The sequence below is a fragment of the Nyctereutes procyonoides genome, unplaced genomic scaffold (genome assembly GCF_905146905.1).
Source record: "Nyctereutes procyonoides isolate TBG_1078 unplaced genomic scaffold, NYPRO_anot_genome, whole genome shotgun sequence".
Lineage (NCBI taxonomy): Eukaryota > Metazoa > Chordata > Mammalia > Carnivora > Canidae > Nyctereutes > Nyctereutes procyonoides.
The window spans coordinates 24,746,494-24,765,166 of NW_026575030.1; the positions used below are offsets into that span (position 1 = coordinate 24,746,494).

Sequence of the window (18,673 nt, forward strand, 5' to 3'; positions counted from 1 at the left end):
GTGAAAGTTCAGGCTTCTTTGTAGCTGGATGACTGTTATTGACGGCCAAGTAGAAGACAGATAAGAGGAAACCTGTGAACATTCTGTGTGGTCCAGGGCCAAGGCTGATAGAAAAAGAGGTGAGTACATTTGGACAGCTAGTGGTGGGCAAAAAAGCAAATCACCAAGCAAATTATGGGGATGAGAAAGAATGAGAGGCCAGGGTGTCCTGTGTTTATTCCAGCCCCAGGCCATTGTGTTTAGCAAGGTCTAATAGGAGATCCTATAGGCAATATCAAAGTAGAAGTCAGGGATTTGGGGAAAAGATGAAGAAAACAATGGGATGAAGGAGGAGCAATGGGATGAAGGAGGATTAGTGACTGAAATCCATAGTTGCTCTAGGACTTCATATAATTGGTGAGCTCCTCAAGTGCCTAGAGCACTACATCCCTCATCTGGTTCCTTGGTTTTTCTTTAAGACACACACTCCTTTGTTTACACAATGACTTCTGTGCCAGTGAATCATAAATCTGTCTTTAGACCTAACTTAACAAGATTCACCCAGGTAGCCTTCCAGAGTGCAAAACAGCTTTTATTTCTGCTTCTAGAGACATTGGGATTTCCAGCATACAGAGGTAAGTCACCACAGATATACACAATCTTTCTTCACTTCAGTTTGACTTGATACCACACAAAAATCAGACTCTCACAGTGGTTTTCCTGTTACATTTCCAAGTTCCACATTGCTTCTCACTTTTCGCTTCATTATAAGACGGAAACTTCCTTTCTGCTTCAGTTCTACAGACTTCACCCGCCCCCCCCCCGCCCCCCAGTCTGGCTGGTCTCTACTCCGGATTGACTCTCCTGGTGCTGATACTCATTAAAGTGTCTGTTCATAGACACCTCCCTGTCCAAGCTCCTATTCCTATTCCTTTTCACTCCCCTCAGCTGCTTCTTAATCTGAAGCCATGTCTAGCTGTCATGCCTCTGTCAGCTAATTCTGCTGCTCACACTACTCACCGCAGCCTCAGCCCATGAATCCAGTCATTTTTCTGTGAGATCCACAGTCTCTCTAGAAGGCTTCCTTTTTGCTCCAAATACCCTCTCACCATAAAATGTACTTATTTGTGTAGACCAGTGGATACCGGTAGTACCTGGTTTCCTGGAACATCTCCAATTAGATATCTCATAAAATTGATGATGTTGATCAATTCAATATTGCTCCAAAGGCAGCAACTAGGAAAATAAAGATTAACTGCACAGAGCTGTACAGGCAGTTTCTTGGCTGCTCTCCCAGACCCTGTGCTGCCCAGGTTGTGAAGGAAAATCCTCTGCTCTCTTGCTTTTTAAATTATTTCTCATCCACTTAACAGCAGCCCCTGATTTTAATCTCTCTTGGTCAATAGCTTCCCTTTCTCTCTTTTTCTTGTAAAAGAAGAAACACAGAACGGACTTCAGGAGCTTTCTTTCTCCAGATAGGAGGGAACTAGATTCAAAACAAATGGAATTGATACCTGGAGGGCTTTTCCTTTTTTCTCCCTTAGTTATTTCCAGTTACTCATCTTCACTGAATAAAATCACAGCTCACACTCTAGTTGTATTTTTAGAAAATGGTGCCTTATATACAAATGTGAAATATAAACCAAGCAAAAAGGATTAAGAAACAAAGTGATATTACCTACTAGTACCAAGTGGTGTACTATAATGAAAAGATGAGCATGTTTCTGCTCTGGGACTTGCTCTAATGCCTCCTTGATTCTTCTTACAAGTGTCATCTACTTCATCTATACCAGCTCTGGACCATGTTCAGAGAAAGACCCATGCAACAATAAGCATCCAGATTGACTAAACTCTTTTTCTTTTTGTTGGCTGAATTCTTTGTTCTCTGCTTCCCCATAATACCTGTCCTCCTTTTCCCTTCTTACTTGCTTTGAGGACTGATGGGAAAATGGCACTGAGTAAAGTGAGAGGGAAAGAAACACAAGATAAATAGTTCAATGTGTCTGGCTTCTGCTACATCTGGAGAGAGCTGAAAGGATATATTTTTTTGCACATGACTTAAGGACGTAAAGCCACACCAAACAATCAGCTCCATCTGGTTCCCAACTTAAAATGACATCTGTCTAAAACTTATCTAGTAAATAAAGAAGAACTACATAACATCATAACCATTGTTGATCATTATGTAGGATTTTACTGCACTAAAAAGCTTATCCTAAGTTACTGCCACCGGTATCACATTGTGTAGGGTGGTTCTCAACCCAGAATGATTTCACTCCCAGAGGATATTTAGCAATGTTTGGAGACATTTTTGGTTGCTGCAGCTGTGTGTGTGTGGGGGGGTGTGTGGGGGGGTGCTACTGGTATCTATTGGATAGAGGCCAAGCATGCTGCTAAATATAACACACCGGACACAGTCCTTATGATAAAAAATTATTCAGTTCAAAATGTCAGTAGTTCTGAGAAACCCTGCTTTAGAGGATGGAAGTTTCTACCAAGTATTTTACTCTTGCTTTCATGAGTATTCACTGTTACCAAAACCCAACAATATCCCCCATTTCTGACAGACTGGAGTCATGACAGCAACAGGTAGGAGCAGTTACAGGGAACAACTATGTTCAGGTGTGTTCCTTCCCATGGTCCCCCAACAGGGTACTCAAGTGGTATCTGGGACCTGGTCGCTGGTGCCACAGGAACTGCAGTGAGGCTTGCCTGGACTTGGCCAAATATGTGGTCTCTCTGGGCTTCCCTGTGCATTCTTGCATGACACCGAAGTTGGTGTTAGTGTCTTGAGATCGTCTCAGCCAGCTCAGGCTGGTACCTATGCTATCTCTAACCCAGACCTAGAATATAATTTTAAGAAGAAAGGAACCTTGACTCTTAAGTCATTTTTGACATGTTTAAAAGTGATTTGTGGCTTTGGGTACTAATTTTCTTCATTAATACAATGTCTCTTTTGGACTCTTCCCCATTTTGCAATGTTGTCCTTCTGCATGTTGGTTGCCAAGATTCTCCACAACAAACTCTGTGACCTCATTTCTGCCTCTCGTTCTTTGGCCTGCAGTGCCCTTGAGGCTGCTGTGCTTGGCCAAGGTCTCCATTTTATTGGGCTGTGCCTGGACTTCCTGGCCTTATAGGTGGTAGAGTGACTGAAAGAAAACCCGGATTTAACCGTGGAGACAATCCCAGCTCCAGAACCATCAAACTGTGTGCCCTTCACCCTGGGTACCCTGGAACACACCTCCGTCCCCACTCCTGCACTTCCTGTCCCATAAATTTGAAAGTGCTCATCAACTCAGTGTTCTCCACAAAAGCACAGGCCTGTGCTGGTTATAGAATTTCACTGGTCTCTCATAAGACTTGGGCTCATCTTTCAAATGGCCTCAAGTTACCTATTTTCTCCTCAGACTTATTTCTTTTAGGAAACAAACGAGGGGATGGAGGGAAGGAAATAAGTTATCAGTATGGCCCTTCAAGCAAGTGTACAAGCCATCACTTAGGAAATTCTTAGACCTTGTGCAACTGCTCAGATTTGGGGCAGTGCATGCTCCAATACACCTAGGTAAGCCCATATGCGGTTTACAGAAGAAAGGCCTCGAAATCACACTCAGTCCTACTTTCAGTAACTCAGAGGGCGAATCCAAGAATGGTAGCACCTGAATCTTTAGCAGACAAGTCTTCCTCGTGGTCTGGCTCTAAAGGTGGTGACTAAGCTCTCTCGGGGCTGCTCCTGGAGCTGACACATGCTGGTCAAAAGAATTGGGTCAGTCTTATGCTCTACAACATTGAAAGGACAGGCCTTCAGGTGTTCAGACATGGAGGCAACTTCATTAAACTCCCAGCTCTTGATTTTGGAGAAGAGGCTGCTGAATTGCCAGATCTGTTAGGAAAACATGGAAGTTCAAAAGTGAACATTGGAACAATATCCTCAGGCTAGCTTTATTCGAAGAGTATAAGGAAATACTTTTTTGTTCTTCACATTCTTAGCTTTCAGAGAGTGTGTAGTGGCTGCTGCAGGCAGGCATTTGTTAGCTCTTTCTCAGCATCCAATTCCTAGTTCACCCTTCCAATTGATCATCTTCCCAGCCAGCCATGCAATTGTGTGGAAATGACTACAGCAATCTGCATATTGACACACACCCACCACCTCCCACCAGCAACAGTGATCAGTTCTAGAAAGACACATGGTTCAAATCAGGACAATTAGTGCCAATGAGACTCTACCCTAGGACTTTTGCTTGAGATATCAAGAAGCAGATTCTCTTTTTCCCTCTGTACCTGAACTGGGAAATGTCAGTCTTAGTCTTACTTGCCACTGGCAGCCACTAGGGACCACCGAGGGAGAACTGTGTCTTAGAATGGAACCACTAGAGAGGAAGTAGTGGTAAGAAATAGAAAGTAAAAAGATCATTCTGGGGCATTTTTGAGCTGCTAGATCAAACCGTACCTGACCCATTACCTTTGGGCCAAAGCTCCTTTTACTATTCATGCCATTTTAAGTTGGTTTTCTGTTGCTTGAAGCTAAAAGTATCCTAACTGAGAAGAGTCACACTAGAACAGACACCTCAGGAGAAATCTAAGTGTTTGGTACCCAAACCTCTTTTGGCCTTTCCACCTACGATGTGGTGGCAAAGTCACTAGTTTTAAAATCTGGCTATGAGTATGGGCATAGCCTGATACCCTTTCAACCTGACTTCACCCTCAGTTTCTTATCATTGTTCCTATGTAATAAAAGTGTTTCCTGGGATCTTAGAACTATTTCTGTTTTTACTTTAAAAAAAAGGATGCCATTTTAATATAAGCATCCTTTAGCTCTAACTAAATTCTCTTTTATCCTTTCTAAAAGGAAATTAGTTTGTCTCAAATGATATTCAAGAGTGGTCAGCAATCACTGAATTGGGAGCAAACATGAACCAAAACATAATGGAATTTCTAATATGTAAATTATATTATTTGCATCTGATTGTAAAGAGAAAGATATTGGACAGTTCTAGAGCGTAGAGTTCCTGGGAGCCAGATCCCAGTCTTATTTATGTTTAATCCCTAATATGTGGATGGGTGGCAGTCAGTGTTTATGTAACTGCATGGATGCAGGCCTGGATACATGAAGGGGGGGGTCTCATAATTATTTTTTGAAGAAGACTGCTCAGGGAATAAATAATGGAAAACATACAAGATATTTTAGACATAATCAGTGAAAATAGGGGTAAACGACTCTAACTCCTCAGTGCCAGATTGCACACACATTTGGGGAAGAAATTTAGCAGTGAGATTATGGAATTATTGACCTAAATGGGTATCATCAATTTGTGGTTCTTATTACCAACATATTTTCCATGGAAAAAGATGCTATGGATATCCCGTATATGATGAATTAGGAGTTCCACTTTTATATGGTATGAACTGATAGAAGTTATGATGTAGTTCAGCAAACATAACTTGATTGGGAAAAAGGAATAAGATTTTTCCAAAGAGAAAGATACCTTGGTTTATACAGCTGAGTTTTTTGAGAAAATAAATAGATATTTGAACCAGAAATGATCAGTGGACCGAATTATTTTAGAATTTCAAAATGTCTTTAACTAGGACAAAAACTGTTTTGTTGTTTTTTAAATTAGTTGATATGGGACTGAGAAGAATTTGTTGGCATACTGTATCAGACTCCAGGCAGGAAACAGATGGCATACTTAAACTGGGTAATTTGAAGAAAATTTAAAAAAATAATGATATACAGATGTGTGAGCAGGGGGTAGGAAAGCCACAAGATAAGATTCAGTACCCAGGCTAGTAACAATCTAGAATGTTAATACTCTGGTCCTGAAAGGGAAGAAGAAGGGAGGTCACTGGAACCAAGAATGAGTAATTGTGTGGATAGGGTCACCTGATACCGTCACCTTCAGTATCATGGCCAGTGCTAAGTGTCATGGAAGGGAGAATGCACGCAGGGAGGGGGCCAGAAGAATGGATATGTCAACTCACTCTTCCTCCCTCCCATTTCCCACTGACACCCTCCCACTAAATTAGCCCAACTGGAAGCTGGAGGGCAAGGCTGCTGACTGAGGCAGCCTGTAGAGATTAGCCTTCTGGAGGACTAGTCCCAGTGGCCAGGGTTGGAGAGTGAACCATGTGAGCATACAGAAGACATGCAGGCACATCCACAGAGATAAGCAGGTATCACCATCTGTATCGTCATTTGTGTATCTATAGCTCTGTCTTCCCTACTAGACTGACCTCCTCGAGTTCCCGGATTATGTCTTATTCCCAGGAACCTAGTACGATGTCAGTGCCTGGTACAGCGCTTGGCACATAGAAAGCTCTTGCTACGTAGTTGTTGAATGAATGAATGAATGAATGAGGGTTTACTTGCCTCTCTGTGGACTTTCCAGGAGGTGCCTCCATGAGAATACCTTTTCTTCTTCCACTGCAGGAGGACCATCCCTCTTTCTTGTAGCAAAGTAGCACAGATATTTCTCATCAGCACAGACACCTGGGAAAGCTGGGACAGGCTGATGCTGTCCAAGAACCCAGCGATGTACTGCAAAACCTCCAGGGGCAAGCTGGTTAGAGAATTCTGGTTTTTCCCTCCATGACCTGAAAGATGGCTGTTCTTCTTTCTCTCACTCAGCTCGGGAGCAACCACTGGCTTGATGGCAAAGGTCTTGAGCTCCTGACTATAGATCACTTTTGCCTTTTGCCCTGGGGGACGGAAATGGTTTTGAATAAATGTACATCCCAAGTAGGCGAGAGGACATCGATGCTGGAACCAGCCATTGAGACATGACTGGATGTCTGTGTGGACATTCTTGAAATGTAGGGGGAATTCATCCCTCCTGAAGAATTTGTTGCAAGTGAAAGTGAAGGCAGAGCTACTCTTGTTGTGTCTCCTGGTCACACACTCACTGTGGAGTTCCACATGGAGCCCCCCTGGGTTGGCAGTAGTTAGGAGGTCAGCCAGCACCGTCCCGGAGGAAAACTGTTCTGGCTCAAAACTGTAGGTCTGTGTAGCAAAATCCATGAACAGCCCGTCAATGCTCCTGGATTCAGAGATGACATGACCCTTAAGTTCTCTTTCTAGGGCGCACAAGAGGGTGGTCTTGATGAGATCTGATTTGGGAAGGTCCTCCACTGTGATCCCCAAATCCGAAGTGTCTACGGCCTTGTGTTCACTTGGTTTACAACTCAACATGGCATCTCCAATGCGAGCCCGCTTCCCACAGTAGCTCACGGGAACTTTGAAGGTGTAAACAGTCTTCACTTCCTGAGCCTCGAGGTTGCCATAAACGAAGTCTCTCTCCTTAGGCGTACAAGCGGGCATCTGACCAAAGTGAATGAGCATCCTCCCGTTGTGCACCAGATACATATTGTAGTCTTTTGCATCCACAGCTGTTTTCAGTCTCTCCAGGACACCATCCTGCCAAGGGGCGAGCCCTGTTGTTTCCAGGGCTGCAGGCACGTCCTGCTGCCTCTGCTCCTCCCGTGCTGCTTGCTCCCCGAGAGTGTTCTCTCCGACCCCGTTACTGTCGCTGGAAGACTGCTCTTTCTCGGGGCCATCCCCGCTCTTGCCCTCACAGTTGGCTGATGAGCCTGTTAAAGCAGAGGCTGCATGTTCTTTGCTGAATATATTTTCCCACTTGTCAAACTTGGCCAGGTCCATCCCTTCTTTGGTTTTGGCTAAGGCCTCTCGTTCTTCTTGACTCAGTTCTGCCGTCTGTCCACCAGTGGCTGACAGAGCTCCGCGTGGGACCAAGCTGGCATGGGCTCCACCCACCGCTCCTCCCATCTCCTCCCAGCCGGCTTCCCCGTTCACGGGAGGTTCCTCCTCAGTGGGCTCTCTAGTTTCTGGGAAAAGGTCTACCATTTTCAAAGACCTGAAAAGGACCTTCTGGTCCTGGAGGGCCAGAGCTGTGTCCAAACACTCCTCACTGGGGGTCTCCTTCATGATGTTCTCATGAAGGGTTGTTTCAGAGTCCACATTTGGCCAGCGGTTCCACTCCATGGAGCAGCACACCACGCTGGCAGGGCACACTTGCAAGTGCTTGGCCAGCTTGTGGCGGGACATGGAAAGGGGGCAGCCGTATTCAGAGTTGAGGCACGGAACCTCCTCTAGAGGGCAAAGGAGCTCATGCTCTGCCTCCTTGCACATGTGGAAGGTAGCGCCACAGGACAGGTGGCAGTTTATCACCAGACAGGAGACATCAGGCTCCACAGGCATGTGGCAGTGACGGTTGAAGCATTTCTCACAGTGCCTGTGCTGCCCAGGCAGAGGCCTGCGCGCCCTGCCCTAGAGACACCAACAGCAAGGAGAGAGAGAAGACAGGGGAGAGATGTTCTATGCATGTCTGTGACTGTGTTTTGACTTATTTCCTGTTTTTACTGGCTTATTATAGGAATCTCTACAATCTAGGAAATCATAGAGGAGAAAGCAAAAATCACTCATAATCCTACAACCCAGAAATAACAACTACTAACCCTCCTTGCTTCATTTTATATAGTAGATGTGTTTAGAATAGAAAAAGAGAAAGCTGAATGTGATGGACTACACTGTTGGTAATTGTTTTGAGTTGTGGGTTATGGGCGATTTCTATTACCCTGTTAATACTATGCATACAGTTCTGCATCCTGTTCTTTAACTTGCTGTAATAGCACGAGACTAGGCTGTTTTATTAGTAATTCTTTGCAAACTGTCTTCATAACGGTAGCGTTACATTCCAGAGTGTCTGTGCTGTCATGCATTTAACCAACTATCGACCCAGTGCTCATAGGACAGGGGCCATGTCTAGTTTTGTTCACATCTGCATCCCTACCACTGGGACTATCATAGGTACTCAATTTGCTGAATGAAGGAATTTTCAGCCATCTAGTATAATGCTGAATGTTTTTGTTTTTCATTTTTAAAGTTTTACTAAACATCTTTGCTCACAAATCTTACTCAGCTCTCTGCTTTTCCCCTAACCCATGTCAATTTCTTCTTGATTCTTCTCTAGTGTCTCTAGTTTGGCCTGAAGTCAACAAATATCATCAAACCATAGAGGCAAGTGTGCCAGCTGCTTGGGCTACAGGCTAAATGAAGCCAGATCTGGACCCCGGAAAGATGAAGATCCAATAAGCGCCTGGTACTTACCATAGCTTCCTAATTTCTTCTTGCTTTGTAAATCTAGGGGAAAACATGAAAATATGAATATGAATGATTAGTAAGAAAAGTATTTTGGTTATGTATATGAATAGGAGTCAAAGAGACTTTGCATACTCTGATTTAAATCCTTTTACCATCCTGGAGGTAAATGTCATTGCCTCCATTTTATAGTCCAGGAAATGGTAGCTGAAGATGTTAACTAACTTGTCCAAGGTGATAGACCTGCTAAGCAACAGAATCATGGGTCTTGCTAGCCCACACTCTTCTCACTGACCCACACTGCCCTCTAATGGGGCATCTTATCAGCCATGTTACCTTCCTTTTCGTGTAACTTTTCTTCATTGTCTACCATCCTGCCATTCCATCCATCCATGCCTCTTTATCACTGCCATATACACTTCTGGCCCAAGTTAACCTTCTAGTTTCCTCTCCCACCTAGAGCTTCTTGTCCACAATCTGATATCCAGGTTGGTCAGGGCAGCGTAAAAGTGTCCGTGATATATCTACCATCTGTCCTTCACTATGGTGAATTCAGCTGTGCCCTGGCTGGAGCAGGGGTCAGACCCCAAGGACCCAGAAACGGGCTGAGTGGGGACTCTAGCAAGCAGAAGAGAAGATGTCCTGCCTTCAGAAGAATCTAGCTCCTTGGCTCTGGTCAATTGGTCCCATGTGGGAATATGTTGCCAGATTATCTGATTTTTCCAGAGAAACTGGGGATGCAGATTTCTGTGAGTGGTGGCATGTTTAGGAGGCAGACTGTACAAGATTCAACCCAGCACTACCAGCACTAGCAGTCAGTAGTTGTGAAGCTTTGAAAAAGTTACTTATCACTTTGTTCATCGTTTTCTTCATCTGTAAAGGGAGAATGATAATAATACCAATCTCATAGTACTGTTGTGGGGAGTAAATGAGTTAAATGCCTGAAATTCTTAGAATGGTACTTATCTCATAGGACATGATCTACACGTTTGCTTTTATAAAGTAAGTGTTTTATATTTAATTATATTGCAAAATTTTTGTTACACAATGTATCAAGATTAAAATCCTTGTAATTTTGAAGTTAGCAACTAATTTAATTTTTCTAACAAACAAACAAACAAACCTCTATTTGGGCCAAGGAAAAACGTGTTGGCAAGCTACATAGGGTCTGTAGCTGGCCAGTTTGCAGCACCTGGTCTACAGAATTTGTATCATAATGTTAGCACTATGTTAGTCTGGGGTGAGGTGAGTGGGGTGGAGTTAGCAGCCAAAAGTCAGAAAATCTAGTGTTTTGAAATTTTATTTTACTTTAGGATTTGTCAATTCATTGTGGGGGAATTTTCCTTCAACTATTAAAAAAATTTCAAATATATAGGAAAGGTGAAAGGACATATATAATGAACACCCAAATGTACTCTACCTAGATTCAAAAGTTAACATTTTTCCACTTTTCTCTCTCCCCCTCTCCACATGCATGCACACACATATACACACATGCACACACATTTTTGCCAAACCACTTGAAAATAGGTTGCTGTTATCATGACACCTCATCCCTAAGTACTTCAGCATTTATTTCCTAAAACTAAAGACATTTTCCTTTGTAACTGCAATAACATTATCTCACCTGAGAAAACAAAAAAAAATTTCTGATACCATGTGATATGCTCTTTGTGTTCAAATTTATCCAGTTGTCCCCAAAATTTCTTCTATTTAAAAAAAAAATTTAACTTTTGTTCCTGCTAGGTATTATATGTAAATTTTTAACTTTTGTACCAGGATCCCTTTAAGGGCAATTTGTTATTTTGGTTGGTAAGTCCTCTTACACTCTTTTAATTTGGAAAAGTCCTCTCAAGTTTGTTTTTTGGAAGACAGTCTTAAATCTCAAGGAAATTATATTCTGATTTGTTCATGTATTCATTTGTTCGTCCATTTCTTCAACAAACATTTGTTGATGATGCACAATTTGCCAGCAAGGGAGCATAAGCATCACCTGGACCACTTGTTTAAATAGTTCTTAAACATTTTGCTCAGTAGAATAAGCTGTGATGGCTGTTAAATCTGTAAATCTGCACTATAAGAATGGCAGCCACCAGCCACATGTGGCTATTTAAATTTAATCAAAACAGAATAAAATTAATAATTTTAATAATTCAGTTCTTCAGTTCTATTAGCTACATTTCAAGGGTTCAGTAGTCACATATGGTTAGTAGCTTCCCTATTGGACAAAACGGCAGAGAACATTTCCATCTGCATAGAAAGTTCTATCCGGCAGCATTGCTATACTGGCTGCTGCATGTCTGGCTTAAGTGAGGGGTGTGTCTGGAATTCACACCCTTAACACATCCCATCTGATTCTTATGTGCTGGGATTATTGAGTGCGAAAGAGGGATCATGGCAGAGAGCTCTATACCCCTAATAGCCTGAATCAGGAGGCAGGTGAGAATATCAAGGAGATTCAGGGTCCGGGAGAAGATAAATGAAGGTGTCGAAGCCAGAGGGGGAATTGAGCAGAGGGAAGGGCTGTGAGGGCAGGACTGAGATGGAACAGAATAGGAACGGGCAAGAGGACATCTTTCAGATGCAAAAGTCCAGCTACTGGACCTCTTAACATACAATTGAACATCCAGTTAGGCTCCTGCTATGTTCTGGATTGATCACTGCAGAGAAGGACAGACTAGAGAGCTAAGAGTCAGAACTATGGCTTGATGTAAAGCAAAGTGGGAGCAATAGTCTTGAATGCTGCCTGAAAATTAAAAACAATGCCACTTCTCATGGCAGGTTCCCCAAAGAACTCTTGCCAGAGCAAATGTGGCATTTCAGCTGTGCAGTGGGACCCTTGCCATTCAAAATGTGGTATTTGCTTCGAGGGGCGGGGGAGCCATTAAACACATTCCAATATTAGCAGGGCCTGTGCCCTGGCCGGGGGAGTATGCTCATGTGCTTTCTATCCATAAACAACACTCATGAATAAAGATGGAGTCTGGATGACTCAGAGTCCCCTACTGGTTTCTAGGTGGGAAAGAGGAGGCAGATCGCAAATGGAATAAGACTATGCGAAAGAAGCTACCAGCAGCAATGGCCAACTTTGTATTTACCAGCCTGGTTCCGTCACAAAGTTGAGACTAGTTTCTGGGAAGGGAAAAGCAGGTCTAGCTAGTTCTGTGTGTTCTGTGTGTAGTGAGAACTCTGCCCCAGCCCCAGGGATATGTCTGGGACAGTGGTGATGGATTCTAAGCCCAATCATTTCTTATCCTTCAGCATCATAAAGAATGGTTCTTAGGAACAGTGCTCTTGAAGCTGGAAACATTTGCGGTAGAGCCCTATTGGCTCTCCAGGGCTTTGAAGTTATTTGATGGTATCCCTTTAAGAGAAAATAAAAACAATGCACACAGGCAACAAAGATGCTATTTCTTTTGTTTGTTTGTTTTTTAATGATGCTATTTAAAGATCTTTTGCCAAGCTCTGGAGCCACCCAAATTAAGTGACTTTGAGAGAGGACGTGTACTGAGCAGAAAGACACAGTAAGTGGAGAACACTCTGGAGGTATTTGACAGTAGAGGGGAGAAGAAAGATAAACATATCCTACGGTCATAAAAAATCACATCTGAACCTTTTGTTGTATATCTAGGGGAAATTGTTCCCACTGAGATAAAGGGACATCCCCCAAATTCTTGATTGTCTATTATTGCTGGGTAAGCAGTGTGACAATTGTCCTGGTTTGCCTGGGACTCTCTTGGTTTTAGTTCTGAAAGTTCTAGATCCTGGGAAACCTCTTAGTTGCAGACAAACTTGGATACTTGATTGGTCATCTTAGGTTGTAGCTAGTTGGTCTTGCCTTAAGATGATCAAATTATATATATTTATATATATAAATTATGTATAATTATATATATAAATTATATATAATTATATATAAAATTATATATAATTAGTATATAATATAGATTTTATACATAATATAATATAGATACAGATATATATATCACTGGTTATCTTATGACATACGATACCTCGTTCTCCTAATCTCTGCTCTAGTGCAGTGACTGGATCTTTATCCTTCACAGCATTTGTCTGACTTTCCTAGACTGAGTGACTTTTCTACATTTTGAATGTCAGGAAGAAAGAATAAGATTTTAGTGCCTACTATGTTTTTATGTGACATCTCATTTAATCCTCACAAAGGCCATGTGATGTGGGTATTGCCCTTTCCACTTTCAGTGGAACACAAAGAGGCCTAAGTTTGTCTGCTTTCAAGCTGTACTCTGCAATATCATGCTGTGTCCCTCAGAGACCCACAGAGACATGTGGAACAAATCATGCCCATGACTAGAACCCATCAGGGGAGAGCCTCTCTTTCTCCAGTTGGGGCACAGACTATACCAATAATCTTTCCAGATGGTAGAGGAGCTGGACGTTCTTCAGTCATAGGAAGTTCATAGGAAGCACCTTTGTCCCCATGATGATGATTATTATTTTTTTTGGTCCTCCTCTGGGCTACATCCCATACTGTGCCCCTCTGAATAGAGGAAATATGAAAAGTATCCAGGCCCCATGGCTTTGCATTTGAGGTAGTACAAATATGAAAGTAATTTTTTAGGGTTAAAATCTGTAATATAATACAAATGATGAGATTTAAATGGAAAACCAACTAAATTAAAGCACGTACATTATAGAAACTCTTCACTGTGGAGAAACTTGGCAAAACTCTATGCCTGAAACAAAGTATATTTATCCAGGTGCCATTTCTTCCTTTAGTTTCTATGCTTCTAAGTTCACCTTTAAATTCTTACTTCCTGTCTGAAAAAGGCAGTATACTCCCTTCTCTTAGAAATGAACTTCAGTTGGGGGCATCCCTGGTGGCTCAGCGGTTTAGCGCTGCCTTCAGCCCAGGGCGTGATCCTGGAGACCCAGGATCGAGGCCCACGTCGGGCTCCCTGCATGGAGTCTGTTTCTGCTTCTCTCTCTCTCTCTCTCTCTGTATCTCATGAATAAATAAATAAAATCTTTAAAAAAAGAATGAACTTCATTTGAGTCTATGGTCAAAACACTCTCCCCAAACTGTATTTTAAAGGTTTCCTGGATAGAGGAGACTGCAGTCAAACTACTATAATTTAGACTTCAATAGTTTTAAAAATCTGCACAGAACTAGATTGTACTGGATGCAGTTTAAGTGGAATATAAGTAGATGGAAGGACCAGGTACATGAGTTTAAGGGATAGATATTTCTTTACTGAAATAGGGGATAATTTAGAACCTAGCAAGGGAGAAACATTGGATGCGGTTGTGGTGCTATGTATCTTTTCACTCAGAAAGGAGTAACTCAGTAAGAAAAGGCAAGTCAACTAGAACAATGGCCCGTAAAGTGTGGTACCCTGACCCACAGTGTCAGCGTTACCTAGGAACTGGTTAAAAAAGTAAACTATTGGACTGTACCAAATCAAACCTACTGAATCAGAACTACTGTATCCAGCTGATTTTGTTGTACACTTAAGTTTAAGAACCACCGAGCTAGAAGCTGGTTGATTTTGTGCTCCCAGTCACAAAGGAACTACTACCCAGTTAGATAGGAAGGCCTTGAGGAAAGGCCTGAAAGGGCAGTGAGCACTTTTATCCATTTCTTTCCATCCCCACTACAGCACCATCCCCACTCAACCAGTCTGGTGCAAAAGACTATATAATCAGTCTCACCCCTCCATTGGATGCTCTGTAATCTATATTCACTAGCAGAAAGAGTGATTTCAATGACTTTTTAAAAATTTTAGTTAGTTAACATAGTTACAATAACATATTGGTTTCAGGAGTAGAATTCAATGATCACCACGTACATAAGTGCTCATCACAACAAGTGCCCTCCTTAATCCCCATCATCCATCTAGCTCATTCCTCACCCAGGTCCCTCCATCAACCCTCAGTTTGTTCTTTGTTATTAAGAGTCTCTTATGGCTTGTTTCCCTCTCTCATTTTTTTTTTGAGCCCAAATGTCCATCAGCTGATGAATGGATAAAGAAGATGCTATACACGCACACACAGGAATATTAGCCATCAAAAGATGAAATCTTGCCATTTGCCACGATGTGGATGGAGCTAGAGAACTTTATGCTATGCAAAGTAAGTCAATCAGAGAAAAGACAATTACCATATGATCTCACTCACATGTGGAATTTATAAAGATTTCAACAACTTTTAACACTAGGTCTCTATTCCCACTTAGAATCTCCAGTGGATTCCCATCACAAAGCATAAACTCTGACATCCTTATCTCGTGGCCACAAAGCCCTGCATGAGTGTCCTCTGCTGGCCTCCTTTATCTCACCTTTCCCTTGAGCACTTAGCTCTAGCACTGTCACTTATTCCTGTGGAGGGCCTTTGCACTTGTTCTTTCTATCAAAATTCTCCCCTCACTCTGTGTTATGGGCTCCTTCTTGCTGTTTAGATTCCAGCTTCTTTGTTACCACCACAAAGAGGCCTTATTTGACACCCCCAATATAAAGTAAATTAATGAACACTCTCATATGTTAGCGAAGTAATTTTTGACAAGTTAATCTCCCTAAAGCTAATTTATTCACCCATAAAGTGGAACTCATAATAACTGATACAATTATGACAAATGAGATAAAGTAGGGAAAGGGTCACTCAATTGTTAGCCCTTCCCCCATGAGGAAGGTCCTGCCATGGTCACTTCCATGTCCGGGTGTTTGTCTTCCCATAGCATCACTCCTGCAACTCTTGACTGGCCTTTCAGTATTCAGTTTCCCCCTCACTCCAATGTATCTTATATTCCACTGCCAGCTTAATAATCTTCAAAGCCCATTTAAGAAAAAAGTCTTACCTTACTCCTTTAAGAATGTGAGTCCCCCTGAAATCGCCCCACCATGGCACCTTCTATTCACCACATTCATTCCTTAAGCTCTTAGGAATTCAAACAGCACTGCACCCAGGCTGGAGGACCTTTCAAATGCCATAAAGGCAGATCGAGGCATCTTGGTTTTCTTCTCTTTCCTTTTTTTTTTTTAAGATTTATTTATTTATTTATGATAGACACACACACACACACACACACACACATATATATATATATATATATATATATATATATAGAGAGAGAGAGAGAGAGAGAGAGAGGCAGAGACACAGGAGGAGGGAGAAGCAGGCTCCATGCAGGGAGCCCGATGTGGGACTCGATTCTGGGACCCCAGGATCGCTCCTGGGCCAAAGGCAGGCGCCAAACCGCTGAGCCACCCAGGGATCCCCGCATCTTGATTTTCTATGCACAGGTTTGTCATGTTTATTGTTAACCTACATACATTATTCTGTTCATTAAGGGAAAAAAGGTGTCAGTTGAGATTGGCTTCTCTCTTGTGATGTGCTGCAGAGTTGGTACGCCCTAGGGGAAGTTGCTGGGATGGTGTGCTTGGGCACGAAGGCCATCAATGGAGCAGGAGTTATGTGGCCAGGGGAGTGTGTTCAGGCAGGAAAGGAACTCTGACTGGAATATCAAGAAAGAACAAAAATGCTCCCCAAGGAATGTACAAAATAGTTTCTTGGAGACTGAGAGACTGAGTACAGCTAATGTGCTGCTAGCATTCAATGTTTACTCAACAGGATTGAATGGAATGCAACTGAATAGAATCCCAAAGAAAGCATTTTGAAAGAGCTGTGAGAGCAATTTGAAACAAATGTAGGAGAAAAGTGTAATAATGTCAAATGTATGCTAATTTAGGACTTTCTTTTTCTTTTTAGAGATAGAGAGTGCACACACACACGTGGATGTGGTTAGGTGGCAAAGGGAGAGAGAGTGAGAAAACCCCAAGCAGACTCTACACTCATCACGAGCCTGACGTGGGGCTCAATCCTGGGACCCTGAGACCATGACCTAAGTAGAAATCAAGAGTCCAAAGCTTAACCGACTGAACCACCTGGGTGCCCCACTGGGGCTTTTTTTTTTTTTTTTTTTAAGGAAGAAAGAAATGTTATTAGGTGAATGTAGCCTTTCACTGAATGGAGAAGACTTCTGCAGGCTGGAGTTATAATAGATACTCTGCTGCCAGAATTGTTTTCAGGAGGTTATATTATTTATCCTAAATCCTTGCAGTCATAAATAAAAAATCTGGACCAAGTACATAACCATAAATCCTCTGCCCTGTAGCTTCTGAATCTTCAACATGTGTAGGAATCACCTGGGCAATCTTTTTAAAACGTGGATTCTGATCTGGTAGGACTGGGGTGGGGCCCAAGAGTCTTCCCATATAATACAAGCTCCAGACAATGTTGATGGTCCAACGACCCCCCTTTGAAAGAAAAATCTCTAGTTTAATCTCATGTCCTACAAGAGAAACTGAGGCCCAGAGAAGTGAAGTGTCTTGCCCCTGCTTCTCACCTTGATGTAATAGTGAGATATCTGTGGAAACCACAACACCACACAGAGCTACCTGTGTAGTGGTGGTGGCCAAGGGCATGTGGGCAGCATAGATGGTACCAAGGGCAAAATAGGACGGAGCCTGGGAGCATGAGGAAGAGGTGGAGTCTGAGTGTCACCGGCCAGCAAGGTCATGAGAAGGCATATAGCAAGTATATTTAAATCACTGACACAAGCAGAAGAGAATGGGATTAACAGATAATAGCTTTAACATTCTTTACTATAATTTTAAAATTAGTAGGCAAACAGGGTTGATGTCAGGGAGATATTTTTAGGCAAGGGGCCCTTTCAGCACCCCTCACATGATGTCAGCAACTAACTATTTTGCCTCCTCATGCCGCTGGCCCTGGTGATAATTATTTATTTCTGAACTTTAACTTCAGTGGAAGTGACAAGGTCAAGAGGTAAAGTTCAGAGATATTCTTTAACTCTTCATCTGTTACCTAGCCAATTAATTCGTTATTTTAAAGACATATTGTTAAATTGTTCCCTTGCTATGGCCATATTTAATTCCAAGGAAAGAAAATGTATAAAGTTAAATATTTAAGTAATCCCTTTGCCTTGAGATTTTAACACAACCAGCTGGCTGATGATAATTCCCACATCTAGGTCCATAATCCTGGGCTTCTGGGCTGTTATTCCAGTATTTTCATTATACCCTAGTTAATTCTCATATCTGGTGCTTCTGTTACTAGTATCAGTATTTTAGATTACTGTTTTGTATTGGCCAAGAAAGTGCTAATTAGCCAGATTATCTAGGGGTAGCTGTGAGTCAGTCCATCTGTTTGGTTATCCTAAACCAACACGCCCCAGTCTCACTAGGACAGCATCCCAGCATATACCCTGAAGATGCTGTGGAAACCCTGACAAAATGGAATGAAGTTAGGCAATTATACACAATGCATTATGCCTAGAAAACCAGCATAAATAGAACCTAGCCATCAACAGCACAGTTATGGGATATGTCTGGAGGTTACAGAGGCAGGAAGGAAGGAATCCAGGAGTTAGGGTATCTGGGTAGGTCTCCTTTTACTTGGCATTGGTGGCTTTAGCCTGTACACCACAAAGTTCAGACTGTACAGAACACCTTTTGCTGCATAGGCCACTTCCTAGGGTGTCCTTAGCTGAACTATGAACATTAAAGCAAGGCCCAGAGGGAAACA

At 42.4% G+C, this 18,673-nt stretch overlaps 1 protein-coding gene across 3 annotated transcripts in view; it reads right to left on the reverse strand.

Moving 5' to 3' along the window:
* Positions 1–550: 550 nt before the first annotated feature.
* FBXO40 (F-box protein 40) overlaps positions 551–18,673 on the reverse strand; it is a 61,246-nt gene continuing 43,123 nt past the window's right edge. For all 3 annotated transcript variants that reach the window (XM_055316321.1, XM_055316319.1, XM_055316320.1), the window contains 3 exons: positions 9,101–9,133; positions 6,347–8,260; positions 551–3,859 (listed from right to left, as the gene is read on the reverse strand). In XM_055316321.1, coding sequence (XP_055172296.1) covers positions 3,644–3,859; positions 6,347–8,260; positions 9,101–9,103 — 2,133 coding nt within the window. In that variant the 5' untranslated portion in view covers positions 9,104–9,133 and the 3' untranslated portion in view covers positions 551–3,643. The remainder of the gene's footprint in view (positions 3,860–6,346; positions 8,261–9,100; positions 9,134–18,673) is intronic.